General features: G+C 47.5%; 1 protein-coding gene and 1 long non-coding RNA gene across 6 annotated transcripts in view; one reads left to right on the top strand and one right to left on the bottom strand.

Moving 5' to 3' along the window:
• Nucleotides 1–7953, bottom strand: part of LOC309355948 — an 80680-nt gene extending 72727 nt beyond the window's left edge. The window contains exon 1 of the long non-coding RNA XR_014162659.1: nt 7613–7953. This is a non-coding gene — a long non-coding RNA (uncharacterized lncRNA). The remainder of the gene's footprint in view (nt 1–7612) is intronic.
• The window catches only part of DLG4 (discs large MAGUK scaffold protein 4), a 127934-nt gene continuing 112759 nt past the window's right edge, over nt 2261–17435 (top strand). For 2 of the 5 annotated variants that reach the window (XM_081886757.1, XM_081886755.1), the window contains exons 1-2: nt 2261–2377; nt 5096–5166. In XM_081886757.1, the coding sequence (XP_081742883.1) occupies nt 2284–2377; nt 5096–5166 (165 nt within the window). In that variant the 5' untranslated portion in view covers nt 2261–2283. Of the gene's footprint in view, nt 2378–5095; nt 5167–15689; nt 16395–17435 lie in introns of those variants that run through there. The other 3 variants (XM_081886752.1, XM_081886760.1, XM_081886758.1) reach the window with 2 other exon arrangements.

The following is a 17435-nucleotide window of genomic DNA, read 5'->3' as shown; positions in this document are numbered from 1 at the left end:
AGCCAATGTAACACCGATTTTTAAAAAAGGAATCTAAGGGATTCCTCAAAATCATAAGCCATTTAGCTTAATGTCTCTTTCCCAATAAAACTGGTAGAAAATATGATGGAAGGAAAAATAAGCAAGCATATAGAAGAACAAGCCTTGCTGAAGCAGAGAAAGCATGGCTTAAGGGCATTAGAAGAGCCTGATGCAATCAGGTCAGTCGCCCTTCTAGTACAGCATCCTGTTCCCACAGTGGCCAACCAGTTCCACGTGGGAAACCCACAAGCAGGACCTGAGCACTGCCTCTCCTGTGGCTTCCAGAAACTGGTATCAGAAGTATCATGGAGACAGAGCATAGCCAACATGGATTAGTAGCCATTAGTAGCCTCCATGAATTTGTCCAATCTTCTATTAAAACATTCCAAGTTGGTGGCCTTCACAGTCTCCTGCGAGTTCCATAGTTTAACTATGTGCTATAATAATAATTCAAAAGCATCAATTCTCTTGAGAGTCCCACGGACTGCAAGAAGATCAAACCTCTCCATTCTGAAGGAAATCAGCCCTGAGTGCTCACTGGAAGGACAGATCCTGAAGCTGAGGCTCCAAGACTTTGGCCTCCTCATGAGAAGAGAAGACTCCCTGGAAAAGACCCTGATGTTGGGAAAGATGGAGGGCGCAAGGAGAAGGAGACAACGGAGGAGGAGATGGTTGGATAGTGTTCTCAAAGCTACCAGCATGAGTTTGACCAAACTGTGGGAGGCAGTGGAAGACAGGAGTTCCTGGCATGCTCTGGTCCATGGGGCCACAAAGAGTTGGACACGACTAAATGACTAAACAACAAAATATATTAATAATAATAATTTTTAAAATTTATATCCCGCCCTCCCCAGCCGAAGCCAGGCTCAGAGCGGCTAACAACAATAAAAGTAAATTCATTTTAAAATCAATTCAAAATCAAATTAAATTAATGGCAACCATTGGGCTAGAGTTCTGTGAATATTACCAGAGGAGGGGGTCAGACTGTGCCTTGGCCAAAGGCCTGGCGGAACAGCTCTGTCTTGCAGGCCCTGCGGAAAGATGTCAAGTCCCACAGACCCTAGTCTCTTGTGACAGAGCGTTCCACCAGATCGGGGCCACAGCTGAAAAAGCCCTGGCTCTGGTTTAGGCCAGCCTAACCTCCTGTGGCCTGGGACCTCCAAGATGTTTTTATTTGAAGACTGTAAGGTCCTCCGTGGGACATACCAGGAGAGGCGGTCCCGTAGGTACGTGGGTCCTATGTGAAGAAAGTGGGTAGAGAATGGCATGGCGAAATGACATCCCTCGATCATAACTCCTAGAACTCATGAACATCCAGTGAAGCTGAATGTTGGGAGATTCAGGAGAGATTAAAAAAGTACTTCTTCACATAGAAGAAACTATAGTTGAAACTATGGGACTTACTCTCACAGGAGGCAGTGATGGCCACGAACTTGGATAGTTTTAAAAGAAGTTTAGACAAATTCATGGAGAAGGCTATCAACGGCTATTAGTCATGATGTCTGCAGTCTCCCTCCATTGTCAGAACACCAGTTGGTGGGAACTGCAGGTGGGGAGAGCATTGCTGCTGCACTTGGGTTCTGTTTGCAGGCTTCCCAGAGGCACCTGTGCGGCCCCCGTGAGGACAGGATGCTAGACTAGATGAACCACTGGCCTGATCCAGCAGGACTCTTCTTATGTTCTTTCTAGGCAGGCACCTTCACCGTAATGTGTTTGGTGCCTGCTAAAAACACTTTTGCATAGGCAAGCCAATCCAGACTGGTCAAATTAATATTTTAAGATGTAAGTTTCTTCTATGTTGTATATTGTTAACTGGTGATTTTATCACTCTTTTTTTTTCGGGGGGGGGGGAGGTCAACTAGTTTTTATCAATAATTTCAATCTATATTTTATATAAACTACTTAGAGGTTTTTACAATTAATTGACAAACAAATTCTGTTAAATAAATAAAATAAAATTATGCACAATTATCTACCTACCTACCTAAATGCCTACTTGAGACAGGCCATAACACGGATGTCCATTTTACAGTTGAGCAAACTAAGGCCGGGGTTGAAAAAAATGGCATCTTTCCTTTCTAGAGTGGGGGTTAACCCCAAGGCCCCTGTCCCATTGCCTCATTACTACCACCTCTCCAAGTGAGGGGGGAAACCAAATCTTCCCTTTTCTGTGTGTTTGTTTGTGGGTATGGGACTGGTGTTGAACCCCCTTCCCTCTTTCTCTTCTCCTCTGTTCCAGACACGACGGCGGCCCTGCGCCTCATGGAAGAGTCATTGTTGCTGGACCAGAATTTCCGACACAAGGCAGAAAAACTCCTTGGGATTTTCCAAAGTGAACTGTTTCAGGCTCTCCTGGGTGCGTATGGGAGGTAGCTGACACCAGGACTGATGGGGGGAGCAAGCCAGGGTGCTGCTTGAAGAAATTGAGGAGGAGCCTAATGGGCAAGGGGCAGGGCTTACATGCAGCACTCAGTCCAGCTTTCCCAAACCTGGGGCCCACCAGATGTTGTAGTCCAAAACAGCTAGAGGGCTCCAGGTTAGGAAAAAGTAGTTTAGTTTCTAAAAGTCAATGCATGAGTCATTTCCCTCCTAACAGCCCAACTCCCAAATGTGGAGTATGGGGTGCAGGGCAGGAATGCACTCTGAATGTGCTCAGAGCCACACTCATCTTGATTAACAAAAGAATTGTAGAGTTGGAAGGGACCCCAAGGGTCATCTAGTCCAACTCTTTGCAATGCAGGAATCTCTACAAGATCATACAAGACAGGCGGCCATCCAACTTTTGCTTAAAAACCTCTAGTGAAGGAGAGTCCACCACCTCCCAAGGGAGTCTGTTCCACTGTCAAGCAGCTCTTACCATCAGAAATTTATTCCTGATATTTAGTTGGAATCTCCTTTCTTGTAACTTAAATCCACTGGTTTGGGTCCTATCCCTCATCTTCCATGTGACAGCTGTTGAGATATTTGAAGATGCTAACATATCTCCCCCCAGTCTCCTCTTTACTAGGCTAAACATACCCAGTTCCCTCAACCGTTCTTCATACAACTTGGCTTCCAGACCCTTGATCATCTTTGTCACCCTCCTCTGCCCACACTCCAGCTTGTAAATATCCGTCTTAAATTGTGGTGCCCAGAACTGGACACAGTACTCAATGGCGTAGCGTGGGTTGTCAGCACCTGGGGCAAGGCAAGTAATTTGCGCCCCTAACCCGTGGATTTTAGTAGGGGCAGAGAGCTGCGAGTGCGAGCGCCCCCCCAGATGTTGCACCCGGTGCGGCCGGCCCCCCTGCATCCCCCACACTACGCCACTGGCAGTACTCCAGGTGTGGTCTGACTAAACCAGAATAGAGTGTGACTATGACTTCCCTTGATCTGGACCCTAGACTTCTGTTGATGCAGCCTGAGGCCCTGAAGTTAATAAGCCCTGCCTGCCCCATACGTATAGATGAGCTAGAGAAAGCGAAAAAGAACCTGAAAGCTCCTTGGTGAGGCAGAAAGAAGAGGAAGCTGCCTTATGCTGAGACTATTGGTCCATGTGGCTCAATATTCTCTACACTGACTGGCAGCAGCTCCCCAGGGTTTCAGACAGGGAGTGTCTCCCAGTCCTATGTGCAGATACCACCAAGGATTGGACCTAGGATCTTCTGCAGAGGTTCTGCCACTGAGCTGCATCCCTCTCCTAAATAGTGGTGTAAATGGGCAAGCAGACATTGCATATTGGAGGGGGCAGGGCAGGGAGAATTCCCACTAAAATTTCCAGTGACCGCCGTTTCCCAGGAGGGATGTTTTTGAAAAATAGTTCTTGAATATATTTTTAGATTAAAAGATCGTTAAGTTATTTTTGAGCAGGGATCTCAAGTCCTGTAATTTTCCAAGATTTCAAAACACTGTTTAGAGGAGCTAAAAATGCAGAAGGCCAAGGGGGCAAATGAAGCAACTGTGTTTAATTTGTTCTGCAGGTGGGCGGGTTGCACACGGGTTCAAATAGCCAACGAAGTGTGGTTAGCTTTATCACGGGGTACAAATACTTTTTGAAATGGTTACCTGAGCCTTCACCAACTTAGAGCCTTCCAGAAGTTTTGGACTCGGCTGATTGTAGTCCAAAACATCTGGAAACCTCCAGGCTGGGGTCTATGAAGCATAATTCCCTGAGGAAAGGGAAGAGGATCTGGCTGGGACAGTTGCTTATCTGAACTTGATAAATTGAGGAGGGTCTTAAAGCAATGAAGGAAGGGGGTGGGGAGAAGTGGGTGAAGCTTAAAAGTGGGAGGGGCTTGTTGGTTGGCCGGGGTTTAGAAGGGGAATTGTAGGGGAAAGAGAATGGCCAAAGTTAGGGAAGACGTTCTTCTTCTTTGGGAATTAGGGAATCAGAGGGGAATTAGGCATTATCTCCTGAATACCAGGCCTGAGCTTTGAAGGGGAGGGAGGAGGCGGAAGATGAAACTTGTAGTGAGCCTTGTTGAGCTTTCAGCATGGAGGGTGCCCAGGTGTATGGGTTTGGGGGCTGCTTTCCTCCAACCGCGCAGCCCTCTCATCTCTCACCCTTGCATCAGGGTCCAAGAGCCTTGTCTTGTCATACACCTGCTGAGTCTACCTAATGCTAGGAGGCAGCAGCCTCCTTATCTTCCTCCTCCTCCTCTTCCTGATACCAGAGCTGCACCTGCAGAGACTCAGCCAGCCAGCCAGGGAGGGGTTTGGCTCAGTTCGTGGGTCTAAATATAGGCTTTAATCTGAGTTTCATAATTACTTCTGAGCTGGGCTGAAGGGAGGTGGGGATGGGATTCCCGGAAGCATCTAGGAGCTCAGCTGTAAGGCGCTTGGTGTGCACCTGGGGAGTCCTAAGTCCTTTTCTTCCCACACCTGTGTGGACAGCTGCTCCCCTTGGCCTACCTTGCAGGAGGATGTTCTTTGCAGAGGAGGCTCCTCCAAGGCCTGTTTTGTGAAAATGTGCCTCCCAGATAGTGGCTTTTATTTTTCAGACAAAAAAAGAAAAAGAAATATTGGGGATTCCCTGCCCCCCTTTTTATCTAATATTTAAAAATTGTTTGACTTTCCATCCATGCTCTTGGTTTAGATATCCAGGAGTTTTATGAAGTGACCATTTCAGACACTCGCCCCACAACTTCACGGAGGTCTCGGCCTAAGGTAGGTGCTCTTTTGTCAGTGATTTCCTTCCTCTTCCTATAGCTGTTTGCTTTCTTAGTACTCCTGAGCCCAACTCCTCCAACCTTGGATTCTGTGCCTCAGTGGAATTACAGAATTTGCTGCCACAGGAGGCCGTGATGCCCACCAAACTGAATGTCTTCAAAAGAGGACTAGATAAGTTCATGGAGGAGGATAGGGCTATTGTTTGTTGCTTTTGTTTTAGCTACTTATTTGTATTTTTACCTTGTGAGGAGCCCTGTTGATGAAGGGCGAAGGGCGGTAAATAATAATAATAATAATAATAATAATAATAATAATAATAATAATAATAATAATATAATTAATGACTACTAGCCACAATAGTTATGTTTTGCCTCCACAGTCCAAGGCAGCAGTGCTTTTGTATGCCAGTTGCTGGAAATCGCAGGAGGGGAGAATGCTCTTGTGCTTGGATCCTGTTAGTGGGTTTCTCACATATGGCTGGCCACTGTGAGAACAGGATGCTAGACTAGATGGGCCTGCTTTGGCCTGATCCAGCAGGGCTTTTCTAATGTTCTTATTGTGCACCAATGGGAAAAAAAAATCCAATGTAAATTTGAAGTGATTCTGTGGTCCCTGACTGGATTGCTAGCTAGCTAGTTAACACCATCTTATATATTTAATTTAGAATTTTCTTTACATTTATATTTCTCTTATTTCTTTTGACATGAAACCCAAGGCGACATACATGTGGTTCCTAGGCAGTCACCAATCCAAGTACTGTTCTGACCTAGACTTGCTTAACTTCAGCAAGGTGATGGCTTCATGTGCCTTTAGACCAGACCCTGGGGCCCTCCTGGGGCCATCAAAGCAGTATCTTTGTACAGTGGTACCTCGGGTTAAGTACTTAATTCGTTCCGGAGGTCCGTTCTTAACCTGAAGCACCACTTTAGCTAATGGGGCCTCCTGCTGCTGCTGCGCCGCTGGAGCACGATTTCTGTTCTCATCCTGAAGCTAAATTCTTAACCCGAGGTAATATTTCTGTGTTAGCGGAGTGTGTAACCTGAAGCATATGTAACCTGAAGCGTATGTAACCGAGGTACCACTGTACACCTGAAGTCCCAAGAGCCCTTTTCATTTCAAGCTCTTTTCTGAAGGTTTCTCTCCCTTGAGGACATGAATACTGGGAAATGGGTGCCAGGGAGAGGCAGAACACAGCTAAATGTTTTTTGGGAAGAGCTGTGGCTGTGTGGTGTAACCCAGCTCTTGCACGAGTGGGGATCCCAAATTCAGTCTTCTGTATCACCATTGGGAATGGATCTGGGCTAGTGTGGTTAAGATCCTGGTGCCGGTCCAACAATATAAGGCAGCTTTAAGCAAGAGACATGGCAACAGGAAGTTGAAGATTAAACCGTCCAGATGCTTTGAGGTTGTATGCAGAGCAGTACAGACTGTTCGGATGGGATGGGTTGGAGGGAGCACTCTAAGGGACTGTTGGGGGATGTTCTTTCTAATTGAGTGAACTTCTGGTTAATTAATCTCACTGCTTCTCTTCTGGGAGAATGGAAGAAGGGAAATAGACACGGAGAAGCGGAGAAAAGAACTGTGGGCTCTCTCTCTCTCACCCACACCCACCCTGGTGGATCTGCTTCTATGAATCCGGCCAATTAGAGGCCACAGGTGCCTTCCCATGCCCTGAAACGATGGAGACATGGATTCATTGGCTTTGAGCTTCAGTACGGACGCGGGTGGCGCTGTGGGTTAAACCACAGAGCCTAGGGCTTGCCGATCAGAAGGTTGGCAGTTCGAATCCCCACGACGGGGTGAGCTCCCATTGCTTGGTCCCTGCTCCTGCCAACCTAGCAGTTCGAAAGCACATCAAAGTGCAAGTAGATAAATAGGTACTGCTCCGGCGGGAAGGTAAATGGCATTTCCGTGCGCTGCTCTGGTTTGCCAGAAGCAGCTTAGTCATTCCGGCCACATGATCCAGAAGCTGTACACTGGCTCCCTTGGCCAATAAAGCGAGATGAGCGCCGCAACCCCAGAGTCGGCCACAACTGGACCTAATGGTCAGGGGTCCCTTTACCTTTACCTACTTTGTCAGTGGCATGTTCTTCACTTAGTTTGGACTTCACAGCCTGTAGTAACCTCCACAACCCTCTCATCTGTGTCATTACCCAAAAGAGTACTCATTAGTGGTTACTCATCTTCCTGGAAAAAGTAACAAGTGGGTTGCTGTAGGGTTTTGTCCTGGGCCTGTTGTTGTTCAACATTTTTATAAATGACTTGGATGAAGGAATTGAGGGGATGCTCATCAAATTTGCAGATGACTCCAAACTGGAAGGGGTAGCTAATGCTGCAGAAGACAGAATCAGAATTCAAAATGACCTTAACAGATTGGAGAACTGGGCGCTAGCTAACAAAATGAATTTCAATAGGGACAAATAGGGACAAATGTCAGATGCACAAATATAGGATGGGGGACACCTGGCTTACTAGCAGTACATGTGAAAAGGATCTAGGGGTCTTGGTGGACCACAAGCTTAACATGAGTCCACAGTGTGATGCAGCAGCAAAAAAAAAGAAAAAGAAAAGAAAAGAGCTAATGCTGTTCTAGGCTGCATCAACAGAAGTATAGTGTCCAGATCAAGGGAAGTAATAGTACCACTCTATTCTGACATACCGGTAGTCAGACCACACTTGGAATACTGTGTCCAGTTCTGGGCATCACAATTTAAGAAGGATGTTGACAAGTTGGAATGTATGCAGAGGAGGGCAACCAAGATGATCAGGGGTATGGAAATTAAACCTTATGAGGAGCACTTGGAGGAGCTGGGTATGTTTAGACTGGAAAAGAGGAGAGTGAGAGTATATATGATAAAAAGGTAAAGGTACCCCTGCCCGTACGGGCCAGTCTTGACAGACTCTGGGGTTGTGCGCCCATCTCACTTAAGAGACCAGGGGCCAGCGCTGTCCGGAGACACTTCCGGGTCACATGGCCAGCGTGACATCGCTGCTCTGGCGAGCCAGAGCTGCACACGGAAACGCCGTTTACCTTCCCGCTGGTAAGCGGTCCCTATTTATCTACTTGCACCCGGAGGTGCTTTCGAACTGCTAGGTTGGCAGGCGCTGGGACCGAGCAGCGGGAGCGCACCCCGCAGCAGGGATTCGAACTGCCGACCTTTCGATCGGCAAGTCCTAGGCGCTGAGGCTTTAACCCACAGCGCCACCTGTATATATGATAGCCATCTTCAAATATCTGAAGGGCTGTCACATAGAGGAGGGAGCAAGATTGTTTTCTCCTGCTCTGGAGGGTAGGACTTGAACCAATGGCTTCAAGTTGCAAGAAAGGAGATTCCAACTAAACATTCGGAAAAACTTTCTGACAGTAAGAGCTGTTCAGCAGCGGAACAGACTCGCACGAGGGGTGGTGGACTCTCCTTCCTTGGAGGTTTTTAAACAGAGGTTGGCCATCTGTCATAGATGCTTTAGCTGAGATTGCAGGCAGTTGGACTAGATGGCCCATGGGTCCCTTCCAACTATTCTATGATTATCTATTTCTCTTGCTGCTGCCTGTTACAGCTTCCTGTAGCAGTGAGTTCCACAGGTGAATTGTGTGCGTGCGTGTGTGTGTGTGTGTGTGTGATAGAGAGGGGGGGATACTTCTTCACCAACACCTCTGTTCTGTTTGTCACACACTGGAGATGTCTTGCTTGTGGGTTTCTCATTGGGGCATCTAGTTGGCCACTATGAGAACAAGATGTTGGACTAGGTGGGTCTTTGGCTTGATCCAGCTGCTGCTGCAGTACTCTTCTTATGCTCCCTTTCTCTTCTCCCACCTTCACCCCACTATGGAGCTGAAACCTGCTCCATCAGGGCCTCTACAGTGACAGGGTTCTATCCAACATTAGTTGTTCCCAGAGCAGTCCCATTGAAATGAATGAATGTGAGTAACTTAGGTCCATTGTTTTCAGTGGGCCTATTCTGAGCATAACTTCATTGTTTCGAGCTCAGGTTTCTTTTCCCTCCAGCACCAAAATAGTCAAATGGAGGTTGACAGGGCAGGGGTGGATATAGAAGCAATTTCTGAGGAACCAGGGCAGAGTGGCAGGATAAGGATGTGAATCTACGAGGTGAGGTTCACTCCTGGAGACCCCACTTTCTGCAGCGACTGAGAGTCTCTGCATGACCAAGGCTGATGGACTAACTACACTTTTTCCTAGATGTGTCAGATCTGGCCATGTCTGTATTAAAACTCATTTGAATTACTACCATGGGCTTTGTGTATGGTTGCCTTTGAAGAATGTCCAGAAGCTTACAGCTGGTTCAGAATGTTGCAGTGGAGCGGCTGCTGAATTATAACAGGAATGGGGTCTGGAAGCAGCCCTCTAAAACTCTCTGTATGGCCCTTTGTCTGTCCCCAGACAATGCCCCTTATGGGCCATTTTCCATGTGTTTTTGCATGGTTGGAGTGTGTCCTTTGAAGTGCAATTCTTTTATTTTATTATTCAACACGTTTAAATTCCATATGTCCTCAAAGGAGCTGAAGGTGGCATACATTGTTCCCTTATTCCCTGTTTTGTCTTCACAACAACCCTGCAGTGTAGGTTAGCTTGAGAGACTATGACTGGCCCAAGGCCATGCAATGAGTTTCAAGGCTATGTAGGGATTTGAACTCTAGTCTCCCAGGTTCTAATCCAATGCCTCTAACCACTGCACCATACTGGCTCTCTTGATTAACTGCATGGCTTTGGGAAGAATAATAGGGACCTGCCTTTATAAGGATTTCTGATGCACTACATGTTAAAGCAATGTTTGAACACTCATAAATCTATGTATAAATGCTGAGAATGATTATTTATTGATGTTACAAGCATGGTCCTTGCTAAGAAGATGGGGAAGCATATATAGGGACTGAGTAAAGGAGAATGAGCAGTCCCAGTGGGGGAAGGGCAGAGCATGGCTTGTGGGGCATGAAAGTGTGCTTTTCTGCACAGATGCAGTTGCTCAAAGAGGGGCAGATCCTGGAAGCCCTGGAATTTAGATCTGCCTTCTCACTGTTTCTCACCAATGACCCTCCTGTTCTAGGGTGGGTTAAGAAAGAGACAGAAGATACGGCTAGCCTGTTTCCTCATGGGTTTTATACAAATCGATAGGGCAGCCACGTTACAGTTCTGCTTGTCTCATCTCAAAATGGCTAGCATAGAGCAGGGAAAGGTGCAGAGAAGCAGGACAAACACCAGAACTAGAGTTGCCCTTGGCACAGTGCTGATGAGCTAAGCAGATCTTGGCTCAGCTCTGCCACGGCCACCACATGCTTTCTCTGCTGCTGCTTTGGTGGTGGCTGCGTTGGCACCACTCACTGCCCCTCCACTGGGCTTCTGGATTCACTTCATTGATGGATGGGCACCACCACTTTTGAGTGGGAGCTAAACTCTGCTCCCAGCCATGGTGACCACTTGCCATCTTACAATACCCAAAATGCAATCCCTTGCCCCATACATCTGTTAAATCCACAGATTTAATATATTTATAATCCTGCTTGAGCTGTAGATATATGAAATTAGTAAATTTTATAGATCTGTGGGCTAGGGCATTACATAAGTTCATTAATAATATTTTTGAGTGACTTAAAAATGGAGGAAAGCTAGCACAGATGGGACTCAAGTTTGGCTCCTGTTCCAAAGTGGGACCGTTTCCTGTTGCTGAAAAGCCTCTGAGGTCTGTTTAGCAGTGAATGGCAGCAGAACCTGGTCAGGCAAGTGAGGGGCTCTGCTGAGACTCTGGGCCCCTTGTCAAATGCCTGACATGGTTGACAGCTGGCGCCAGACATGCGGAAAAGGGCAACTGAAATGATCAGCAGTTTGGAGCAAGCTCAAGTATTTGGGGCTTTGTGCAATCTTATACGCTAGTTCCACTGGAAGGGGATAAAAGATCCATTCTCTATACCTTCAGCATAACCCCTCAGTAATCTTCTCTTGGCTGCTAAAAACTAGCAGGGAGGGGGACAGTTGGCTGGGCCAAGGAGATGTCGGCCTAAGAGGGAGATGACTGAAATTAATACAATTATTAATGATATGGGTAGGTGTCCCCCTCCAGTAATACTGTAGCTCAGGCACGTCCAGCTTCCAAGAGACTGTGATCTATAAAAAAACTGGCAGTGACCCATTGTATTGACCAGAGTTGTTAAGCTTTTTGGGGGGAGGATCAGCCAAAGTTCTTGAGCTTTTTTTTGGGGGGGGTGATCAGGGTCCCACGATCGACCATTAGATCATGATCGACCAGTTGAACATCCCTGCCCTAGCTTATCCTCTGCAATTGATTGACAGTAGTGTGGAACTCTCTGCCATGGAGTGGTGGTCAGTAGCTTAAGGGTAAGACAGATTTATGGAGATGGAGAGAATCCACCATTGGCTTTTGGAAGGGGCTTCAGCTTGGTGACAGAATACATTTTTTGCTCACAGAAGGCCTCAAATTCAGTTTCCTCTACCATCACTTTAAAAAGACTTTGGAAGTGTGCTAAATGAGATGCCTGATGGCATGAGATAGCTTTATATGCAACTTCCATGGCCAAGGGCAGTCTAGCACTGAACACCAGCTGCTTTTAGAGCCACAGCAGGTATGAGGACCCTGTTGCCCTTGTGTTCTGCTTGAGGGCTTCCCATTAGGGCACCTGTTGGAAGCTCGAGGCTGGCCCGGGTAGACCTTTTCACCTGATCCAACAAAGCTCTTCTTATGTTCTCTCTGTTAGTTTCTGAGGATGACGTGGTTTCTGTGGGCCATGATTTTTATTTGTCTCTGCACCCCCTTGTCCTGCTTTGTCAATTTCCTCTCAGCGCTCATGATCTCATAAGCCCTCTCTCATCTCCTTCCCCAACTGAACCTCGCTCCAGAAGAGAGATTATTCAGCCCCCCCCCAACTTCATAATTTTAGTTGCTGGTGTAAATGACTGTGAGAGTGACTTCACAGAGTTTGTTTATCCTGTCTGCTGAGACGGAGAGAGGATAAGAGGAAGGAGCAGCAGCCGCCAGTTTCAATGTGACAGGAAGGAAGTCCTTTTTCTAGGAACAGATTCTCTCCCTCCCAAGAGCCGAAGCAGTTTAGTGTGGGCTAAAGCTGGCTGGAGGGCAAGGTGCCAGAAAATTCTTGGAGGGTTTCATAGGGTTCCTCAGTGTGCTGGGGCAGTCTACCTTTCCATATGTAGCAAGGGAATGCTGCAGACTTCAAGCACTGGCTATGTAGTCCTAGGGCAGCCTTTGCTAACCTGGCATCCTGCAGACTGTCTGGTCTTAGGAGCCTGAATAATAATAATATCACTGCTATTATTTAGTTAGATGATGATGATGAATTTCAGTGCCAGACTGTCTGATTTGGCGAGCTGGATTATCATTATCATTATTGCATTTATTTGCCATTTACTACTAAACTGTCTCAAAGCTACTTACAGTTATAAAAACCTGCATGATAAAATACATAAAGTACATCTTTAACAAAGGAAGTGATAAATCCTACCCCACCCTGCTGAAAGATGAACACCAATACAGGCGTGGGGATCATCATACCCTGTGACCCCCCACATTGAGCCAAATGCATAGGGAAAGAGGAATGCCTTTGACTGGTGCTCAATGCCTGATATTGCTGGAGTTAGGTGCGTCCAACGCTCTGGGGAGAGCACTCCACAATCAGGGAGCCACCACTGAGAATGCCTGCTCTCATGCTGCCAACTCCTGTGCCTCTCTTGGAAGGGGCGGGGCAAGAAGAAGGGTCTCTGGTGATGAGGTAGGTTCATGTGGGGAAAGGTGGTCCCTAAGGGGATTGGGGCCCTGAAGCATGTGAGGCTTTATAATATTAACAGTAGTTCAGGCAATCCAGAAGGGTTCGTTCTGTGTTTAGCTCCAGAATGAGGAACCTTTGGCTTTCCAGAAGCTGTTGGAGTCCCCACTCCCATCAGCCCCAGCCAATGGCCTGGGATGATGGGAGTTGTAATCCAGCAACATCTGGAGGGTCAAAGGTTCCCATCCCTGGTATATATGAAGGCCAGCCAAACACCTCTTATGGAAGAATACTAAGAAAAGTATCCTGGCTGTAATGGGGAAGGGAGGCATCTTGGTGTCCCTCCTATGAATTAAGATGGGGTGCAACTCAGTGCTTGTGCAGGGGAACCTCATGGGTTGGATCTCTTGCTCCGCCTACCTTGGAGAAATGTAAAAGCCCTTCCTAGAATGCGAGACATAATGCCTAGCAGCTGAAGAGTCTCTCAAGCTTGCCTCCTCAAAAGCACAGCCAGAATGTCTTGTCTCCCAAGACAGCTTGCAGGGCCAAAGCAAGTGCTCCTCAAATTTCGGCCCCCTCATCTGCTGCTCAGGGTGTCTCTGATCTGGCTGGCCTTGTACTCGCTTTGTCTTGCAGTAAGTGGGAAGGGCTGAAGTCAAATCAGTGACTGTTTTGGGGTTCCTGTTGGAAGTGTTCACCGGAAAAGAGAAATTTTAATAACATTTGGGAAGGGACTTCAAGGCCTGAAAGCCGCTGTGGGGTGGTGGACCACCTATAAGAACCGAAAAGAAGAGTATAGGCTGCCAAATAGGACTTAGGGCCTCAAATAGCCGACAGGACTCCTCTTCTTTTCCCACAGATCCTCTCAGGTGTTAAGATCAGCAGAGAATGATCAGCTCTTGGTAGTTCCTCTGCCATCAGAGCTTTGGGGTGGTGGTTCTCTGGGACAACCCCTAAGTTAGGATCATGGGAAGCTGTTCCTTATTCTGAGTTGGGCGGTAAATCTGTCTAGTCCAGTATTGTCTATACTGTCTGGCCACCGTTCTTCAGGCAGGGTTTTTCCCCAGCCCCCCTTGTGATGCCATTGCGGACTGAACCTAGGACCTTCTACATGCAAAGCAGACACTCCACCACTGAGGGAGAATCAGTCCCTAAGTTGTGGAACTCTTTCCCTACAGAGGTGCACCTGCAACCTTCACGCCAGGTTTCTCCTCATATGGTGAAAACGCACCTCTTTATCCTGACCACTGCCACCTGAGAATGATATATTTAGGACCTACCCTATTATTGTGACAGTAATTTGGGAAGGACCATAGTGGTAGAGCGTTTGTTTGGCATGCAGAATGCCTTAGGTTCAATCCCTGACTGCAACTCCAAGTAGGGCTAGGAGAGACCCAGAGACTGAAACCCTTAGAGCTACTGCCAGTCAGTGTAGACAGTACTGAGCTAGATGGATCAAATGGTCTGACTCAGTATAAAGCAGCTTCCTTTCTTCCTGTTTTAAACTGCTTTTCGTATTGTATTTCAAGATAGCTGAAACCCACACTGAGACCTTATGGTGAAGGATGGGTAAGAAATCAAATATATTATTATTATTATTAGTATTACTATTTATTATTATTCTATGTACACACATAGGCACACATATAAAAGCACACACACAAAACATTTCCCATTTTCTGTCTGTTTGTCTGTCTCATGCATCTATACCTATGTATATCTACTGGCACATACTCCCTGATATTCTCTCTCCATTTCCAGCAGATCTTCTGTTTTCTGCCTCCCCCTCACTTCTGTGATCAAGGCATTTTAGCTGCAGTTTTTAAAACTCTCCTCCCTCCCACCCCAACATCCGTTTGACCATATATTTCTATCTCTCTTTTCATGGGCATATATTTTCCTGGCAGTTGGATCTGATCTTTTCTTTTTAGCCCTCCTGTCTTCAACTCCAAATTTAACCTATTGCAGTCTGTTTTGGGGTTGTTGTTTTTCAGGGGTTTGAGGGAGAAAATGTTAATGAATTCCTGGAGATCCTGTGTGTGTAAAGGTCAGATTTGTGGGGGTGGCATTATTTTTCTTTTTTTACCCCCTCTCTTGGCTCCCAGGCAGCCCCCCACCATTTTATATGAGATATTTCCTGTTAGGTGTAAAATTAAATTGGTCTCAAGTGTGTGTGTGAGTGAGACTGTGTGTGTGTGTCACACACACTCACATATACATATACTTGTGATTATCTTCTCCCTCCCAACCATTATACAAAGGAAGAAAAATCTTCCCAAATTAGATGAGGATCAATACCCTGCCCTGAAATATCACACTCAACGCTTGTGCATAAGCACTGGGTTCCCAGGGTCTCCCAACGCCTTTTGGATCCCACTTTGTCACCACCACTTTCTGCCAGTTACATGCATGACCCATACTGGGTGAGCTCATATGACAAAAATGTACACTTGCAGTCTCACACATGTACAAACACACACACCCCACCAAAGTTCCTGATCTCTCCCTTCCTGATCCTTTCTGGACTTTGGTGCTGGGAGGAGGCTGTCTGTGCCTTTCACTTTCACCCACAATTGAAATTCAATCTCCCTCCCGCCAGCCTCTCATTCTACTACCTTCAGTCTCTCTGGCGCTGGGAGAGTTAACTCCCGGTGACGCTGCTGCCTCCACACACCGCCCACCTCCCTTGCTGGGCTGGATCCTTTCTGGCACTCAAAAGGTTAACCTCCTCTCCCTCCCCCCTTTTTCTTTGTGCCCCCCTCTCTCACTGCTCCATATTCCAGGTCCCTCTCCCCTCCCTCTGATGGGGAGCAGCAAGAGGGCTCTTCCTCTCTCCAATTCAGCCCCTACATCTTAGCGGGACCCCCCCTGCTCCTGGCCTTCCCCCCATTTCCCCCTTCTTCCCCCCTTCTCTCTATCTCTCTTCCTCCCCTCTTTTCCCACCCCTCCACCTTCTTTTCCACCTCTGCACCTCTTTCCAGCTGCCCATCTTGAGCGAAGGGAGCAAAGGACTCTGTTTCTCTGAGAACAGGCAGAGCCTCCTTCCTTTTTCCACCCTCCCCTTCCTTGCTTGCATTCTGTCACTTCCCCCCCCCCCTCACTGTAAGCTCTCTCTCTCTCTCCCCCCTTCCTTTTGGATCTCTCGCCTCTCCTTTCACACACGCTGCCTTTCATCTCTCGCATACTCCCAACTGGCATCCCCCCACCCTAACACACACACACACACACACACACACACACCACCCAGATGCCAGCATTGGCACCCCTAGGATACACCAAAGCGTAGCTCAGGGGCGGGTGGGACGTAACAGCCCTGGTACCCCTCATCAGTCAGGGTGATCTACCCAAGAACCATAGTTGAGGGGGGGCAAGCGGTAACCCTGAGCCCCGGAATATCTGATGTTCTACAGACCTTTCCCAGTTAGGTGCTTGAGTCAAGAAAGGGATGGACTGCTTGTGCATAGTCACTACCAAGGTAAGATTTGCCTCTGGAGGGGGTATATTTGTACCGTCTTTTGTGCTTCTTGTTAACTGTGGGGTAGTTTGCTCACCTCTGCAAAGGGTGGGAAGGGGAGGGGGGTAAGAGAGCTCTGGAAAGCCATGTGTGTTTGTCTGTGTGTCAAGCGACGGAGCACGGGCAGTTGCTGATGGGTGGCATGGAACAGCTTGGCAATGCTACTGGGTGCCAAGGTGGTCACTGGCGATAGGGGTGCTTATGATGGTTGTGGTAAGCAATGGAAGAGACTCCTCCATTGCTTGAAGTGGTGGGAGGAGGTCTCCAGAAGCCTTCTGTCTCTCCCATGAGCAGTTTCCATGGAGCCGATGGCTGCGTGGGATAAGGCTCTATAGGGTGATGTGGGGTAGTGGTGGTGAGATTGGGGAGGTGGAATCGTCCCTATAAAGAGGCAGGAGGGAGAGAAATGGGGTGTTGCAGCGGGAAAAGGTGGCATCTTTACTGCTGGAATGTGAGGATGCTGGCCCTGGTGCTGAATCTTTGGTGCTCTCCGTGGTGCTGAAAGTCGATGCTACAAGGCTTGTGTCTTAAAGAGCTTGCAGCTAAAGGAACGTGCCCATGATGGTGATGGTGGCGGAGCACTGGGAACACAACACACTACTAGGCTGACATTGGGTGCAGGTGTGTGCATGTTTGTGCGTGCACACACACACACATTGTACAGCTCCAGAGGTTGCTGGGAGGTTTGTGTGTGCGGAGGGGGTGGAATGGACCCGTTCCCAATTCCACTTTGGAATATCTTAGGGCTGGAATGGTTCTAAGATTAGGGTTATGGTGAAGTACAGGTCAAGGGTTGAGGTCCCTCTCTGTTTTAGCTGTCTTGCTAATGGGGGCTCTAGGGCTTTGCCATAGAAGTGTGTGTGTGTGTGTGTAAGAGAGAGAGAGAGGCTTTTGCTATGCAGTTTCATTTGGTGTGTGTGTGGGGAGGTTGGGGTGCTGGGAATTCTAGATTTGGGCTACTGGTCTTGGGAAAACTTGTCAATAGCTACAGTATTGAGAATT

Source organism: Podarcis melisellensis (assembly GCF_964234715.1).
Source record: "Podarcis melisellensis genome assembly, chromosome: 13".
Taxonomy (NCBI): Eukaryota; Metazoa; Chordata; class Lepidosauria; order Squamata; family Lacertidae; genus Podarcis; species Podarcis melisellensis.
This window is presented reverse-complemented; position numbering and strand designations above follow the sequence as displayed.